The sequence below is a fragment of the Engraulis encrasicolus genome, chromosome 3, assembly GCF_034702125.1.
Source record: "Engraulis encrasicolus isolate BLACKSEA-1 chromosome 3, IST_EnEncr_1.0, whole genome shotgun sequence".
Classification (NCBI taxonomy): domain Eukaryota; kingdom Metazoa; phylum Chordata; class Actinopteri; order Clupeiformes; family Engraulidae; genus Engraulis; species Engraulis encrasicolus.
The window spans coordinates 19326757-19332756 of record NC_085859.1 but is presented as its reverse complement, the minus strand read 5'-3'; the positions used below and the strand labels follow the sequence as shown (position 1 = coordinate 19332756).

At 46.9% G+C, this 6000-nt stretch overlaps 1 protein-coding gene across 1 annotated transcript in view; it reads right to left on the bottom strand.

Moving 5' to 3' along the window:
* Positions 1-1336: 1336 nt before the first annotated feature.
* tacr1a (tachykinin receptor 1a) overlaps positions 1337-6000 on the bottom strand; it is a 59316-nt gene continuing 54652 nt past the window's right edge. The window contains exons 4-5 of the mRNA XM_063194922.1: positions 5180-5376; positions 1337-1808 (exon numbers count right to left, since the gene is read on the bottom strand). Coding sequence (XP_063050992.1) covers positions 1406-1808; positions 5180-5376 — 600 coding nt within the window. The 3' untranslated portion in view covers positions 1337-1405. The remainder of the gene's footprint in view (positions 1809-5179; positions 5377-6000) is intronic.

The following is a 6000-nucleotide window of genomic DNA, read 5'->3' as shown; positions in this document are numbered from 1 at the left end:
GTGTGTGTGTAAGCTCCCGCTGCAGAAGCTTCATGTGTTATTGGCACTTAGCCAGGTTGTTTAAAATAGTTGCTTGTGACTGCACAAAGAGAAAACAAGCCACACTCGAAAAAACAGCTCACCCTAGATACGTATTATATTGTGCTGAATGCAACCCTTCCCTCAGCTGATAGGCTGACACAGTCCTGCTCAGTGAAACATAACTACAGAAACCCCAAGTGCTCCAGAAAAAGACTCCAGATCTAAGAGAACACCTCCCTGCCTGATGTGACTTTTTTTTTTCGCAGGCTGTGATGTCTATAAGTGCTGATTCTGGAGGGTGACAGCACCTTACAACAACAAAGCACACCATTTTCATTCTCTTACCCAGCATGCTCAACTCTCCTGTGTGTTGCACAAAGACTCTCTGCTATGTGTGTGTGTGCACATAGATCTATTCAACAGTATTGAGCCGCTCACATTAACTGAATACACGTACTACACTCATGCACACGCGCACACACACACACACACACACACACACACACACACACACACACACACACACACACACACACACACACACGCACACGCACACGCACACACACACACACACACAAATACAGACATTGTATTTCATACACATCCTTGGGGTCGGCTCGGCTTGAGGTCAATGGTTGTTGACAGACTCTTCATCTGTGGAATGCGCAGCAAGGGACTTTCCCTTTCGAGCGTACAAAACTGTGGCGCATGGTTTGAAGCCTAGCAGATGATCAATACTTAAAAACATACATTCAGACAACTCGCCTCAAACAGAGCGTTGCACAGCTGCGCAGCGGCTAGACTGCGGATCAGGATTTAAGAAATCTGATTTCTCTTTCTCTCTACCTCTCCATTGCTTCCTCCCTTCCTAATTCTCTGTCTCTTTCTTTCTGTGTCTCTTTCTTTCTCTGTCTCTCTCTCTCTCTCTCTCTCTCTCTCTCTCTCTCTCTCTCTCTCTCTCTCTCTCTCTCTCTCTCTCTCTCTCTCTCTCTCTCTCCCCACTGGAAATGAAGATGTCCCAAAGCTTCAATTCTGCCACGGCCGGCTGACTGCGTGGCGTGATGACAGCCTTGGTCGATTCATTCCACGGGCCCAAAGACCAGGGTCGAGATGTTCCGGCAGTGTCGATCAGATGAGTGTTCTACACACACACACACACACACACACACACACACGCACACGCACACGCACATACACGCACGCACACACACACACACACACACACACACACACACACACACACACACACACACACACACACACACACACACACACACACACACACACACACACACACACACACACGTGCGCACACACTGGACAACATGGCAGGAGGTGGGAGGGGTGATATTTGTTGGCCTGTGGTAGTCCATTACCGAGGTTACTACTCCGGCAGGTTGTTACTGGAGTAGAAACTGGAAGTCTCCGACACGGTCTTGGACATGCTGCGTGACGATGATCCGTTGGAGGCCAAGTCCGCGGACGTCCTCCTGGCTGCTGCTGCTGCTGCCATCCCCACCGCTGCTGGCCCGCCTCCTCCTGCTCCTCCTCCTCCTCCTCCTCCTCCTGCTCCTCCTCTTCCTGCCGCGGTGATGCACACCGCGGCCCTGGGGTCCTCGTCAGCACCCTGGGGCAGCACGGTGGACATGGTGGTCTCGATACGGCTGGCCTTGTACATGCTGGTCTGGGTGTGCAGGTAGCGCGTGGACTTGAGCTCCAGGCCCTCGTAGGAGCCCTCGGGCACAAAGGGGCACCAGCGGAACGCCTGCTTGAAGCCGGCGCGGAACCTGGAACCCGGAAAGAGGAATACAGAAAGAATGCTGTCTGTATTTTTTTGTTATCTCTTGACGTCTGACACCTCCAAAGCGGAATTCGGAGAAAGAAATATAGTGAACACAAAGGGGAGCAAAGTAGCCCGCACACATCTAAATGAAATGCATACTTCGTTTTTCAAAATACCACTCAGGAATATTTAAGATTTTTTATTAACCTAATTAATTTATTGGACTGTGCTGCCCTAACAACTTATTGACTAAATGACCACACTCTATAGGCCATATTGTGTTTTATGTGTTTTTATGTCGCTTACGTGTGGATTGTGGAGAAGTGTCATGCAAGACACATTTCTGTGCAAACAGACAATAAAGTTTATCTTATCTTATCTTAATTCACCTTTTGTCCCTGGTCCAAAAGCTAAGACCGCTACGCTGCTGGTGGAAACATTCCGTTTTCGCACAATGCAACTTTGTTGTTATCGTTCTGTTACATTTTTTTAAAGGTATATTGTTAGACAAGTTTATATTCCTATATAATGTAGCATGTTGATCTGTGTTACATAATATGGAATAAACATGACTCCAAATTTCTTTTTTTTTCTCACTATGCCATGAACTCACAACAGCATGCTTTGCCATACATTCCCAACAGCTATGTATCGTTTTGTCTCTCGGCAAGTTTGAAGGGTGGAAAGGAAATCTGACACGTTGCAACTCTTAAGGGTTAATAAAGACCAGTCGTCTCATGGTTTTGTGTTGACAGCATTGTTCTTTGCCAATTAGCCTGCGTCAGGAAGACGGGATCTAACCACATAAGCATGCTGGGTCAGGAGATGAAGGAGCTTCTTAGTTCAGCCTTATTCATCACACACACACACACACGCACGCACGTACGCACGCAGGCACACGCACGCGCACACGCACACACACACACACACACACACACACACACACACACACACACACACACACACACACACACACACACACACACAGAGAGAGAGAACCAATTACTGTGATTACTGTCTTCATATACTATACAGTAATTCTTAATTGCTGTAACAATGGCGTTTGCTACTAGCCTGGACCTGACCATCACATAATACTACAATTTCCATTTCGTATTCATGGTCTTGACTTTGTTTGATCTGACGCGATTGCAGGAGGCAGGAAGGACATATTCGGAAAAATCAGGATTTAACTTATAAGTTGTTGAACAAACATGTCTGACGTCTATCTCTGGCGATGTAGGACCGTTTAACAGACATGTCTGACAGAACATCCTACCGTAGGATAAAATTACAATGTAGGGCCGTTTGTCAGAACAGCGGCGAAAATCCTACCGGCCAACATCGCTCCACAGAGGACAGGTGCCAGACGTAGTGCGGAGCCAAGTGTCTTGGCGGAAGTAGCGTAGGTAGGATGGTGCGCGAGGCTAATTTACAACACCGTCAGATTTAAATTTTCCAGGGGGATGTCAGTTGACAACATAATGCAGGGTGACACGGTGACATTAAAAGTGCTGAACTACGTCACATCTCATCATGTCACATGGTTTCTCGAATAACACCATTATCTACTGTCACACTTAATGATATCAATTCTCACTATATAGGGGGAAATGCAGCCTGAGGAGAGACATTGCGCTGCGGTGCTCTTTCCTTGGCATGCTGCATGCCTCGCGATAGTGCAATGTAGGGGTGGCTCAGAATGCATTGGTTGTTTTGGCATGAAATTACCTGGCTTAGCGCTAATGCAGCCACACCGTGCGGGCAGATTGTGGAACTCGATTCCAATTTGGTCGAGGTTGTGCAGGTCATTTCACAACCCTACTACCGTATGTCCATCTGTCTGTCACGCTTCTTTCCTGTTAGCTCATCGCTGTCCTGATAGATGAAGGCATTAAAGGCATAACAGGGTCCACATTACACTGTACTTTCAAGGAATTTACCTACTACAGGAGTGTTGAATTCGAGTCTTTAATTGTCAAGTTAGTGTTGAAGTGCGGTAACACTGCAAAATTGGCCGTGCATATGTGAAACACGGGTAACACAGCTTATAACGCCCCTGTTGCTTATGTATTCAGCGAAGCAGTGAGGGCCAAGCTCAACTTCTTAATTTAAAAGAAATAGTAACTTTGGGTGCATGTAAAAAGGACCGAAAACTTAAAATGGAGAAAACCGCACTAGCGAGCTCAGTCTCATCATTATTTATTGTACCCCCATATCCACAAGCAGACGCGTTTTGTGCATCACTGATGGTGGCATAAGGCCAACACGCATCTGCTGGTAGACATGGTGGTCAAATAAATAATGAGACTCACCTTGCAAGAGTGATTTCATCCATTTTATATTATTTATTCAGCATGACATTTCCTATCTTTGATTCTGCAATAGATAATGGGGTTGTTGTACACCCCTGTTGTTTATCTATTCAGCATGGGAGCAGCCGAGGTTGAACGGTTAGGGAATGGGACTGCGCGTAGATCAGTGGTTCCCAACCTTTTTCTTAAGGGACCCATGTTTTTACTATTGTAAGCTTTAGTGACCCAACCACGCGAGCGCCCGCACGAGACGGAGTCACAAGATGCCCTCCGTTTCCTGCGAAAACTTATTATAGTTATTTTATTCCTCAATTCGTCTTTGGTAGAATACAGAATACATGTTTAATGTAGCACTTACAATATGTTGAGTCTATGCATTTATTAGTTTTTGTCTTTTATTCAACATGGGCTATATTAAAACGAAACCCCTTAAAATCAAGAGGGCTCTGCGACCCCCTGTGGATCTTTGGCGACCCATAAGGGGGGTCCCGACCCATAGGTTGGGAACCACTGCGCGTAGATCACAGGGTTGCAGTTTCAATCCCCACCCATACCAATCTCTAATCTCTTCCTTCCCCTATGGCTGAAGTGCCCTTGAGCAAGGCACCTATCCCCACGCTGCTCCAGGGACTGTAACAATACCCTGCAATATCACGCTGGCACGCTGTAATAGTTGAAAAGTTAACTACTATAGTACTACACTACTAACATAACACATGTAATACACCATGACTTGGTCATTGGCATTCTGGTAACAACAAGTTAGGTTAGTTAGGTTAGTTAGTTAGGTTTCTTTATTAGTCTCCACGAAGGAGAAATTTGCTTTGGAGACAGGGAGGTTGCAGCATCATAAAAAACACATAGAACACATAGGACACGTGACACCAACACAGAAAAACAAACAACAGTAAAAACAATAGAAGAAAACCAGTGTAGGCAAATGTATAATGGTGTGTCTTAAAGTGTTAAGTTGCTTTGGAGCGTCAGCTAAGTGTAATGTAATCCAATGTAATGTAATGTAATGTAATGTAATGTAATGTAATGCAAAACATGCCATTACCTGTCATTGAGACAGCAGTAGATGATGGGGTTGTACATGGTGGAGCTCATGGCCAGCCACATGATGGCCAGGTAGACCTGCTGGATGAAGGTCCTCTCCAGCAGGCTGGGGAAGAAGTGGCTCAGGAAGAAGTAGACGTGGAAGGGCAGCCAGCACACCGCGAACGTGCACACCACCACGATCATCATCTTCACCACCTGCAGAGCACAGGGGAGATGGAGAAGGGGGGAGGGGAGTGGAGGAGGATAGCGGAGAAGAGCACATTGAGAAGGTTGGAGAGCAGAGGAGAGCACAGTGGGAAGGGAGGAGAGTGGAGGAGAGCAGAGAAGAGCACAGTGGGAAGGGAGGAGAGCAGAGAAGAGCACATTGAGAAGGTTGGAGAGGGAAGGTGAGTGGAGAAGAGCAGAGCACAGTGGGAAGGGTGGGGAGGTGAGGAGAGCAGAGGAGAGCACAGTGGGAAGGGAGGAGAGATGAGGAGAGAAGTAAGCAGAGCATAGTGAGAAGGGAGTAGAGTGGAGAAGAGAAGAGGAGAGCACAGTGAGAAGGGAGGAGAGTGAAGAGTAGAGGAGAGCACACTAAGAAGGGAGGAGAGTGAAGAGTAGAGGAGAGCACATTAAGAAGGAAGGAGAGTGGAGGAGAGCACAATTTGAAAGGTGGAGAGGGGATGTGAGTAGAGGAGAACAGAGGAGAGCCCATTAAGAAGGGAGGAGTGATGAGGAGAGAAGAGCAGAGCACAGCACAGTGAGTAGAGAGTAGAGGTAAGGAGAGCACATTAAGGGGGGAGGAGAGTGGAGGAGAGCACAGTGAGAAAGGTGGAGAGG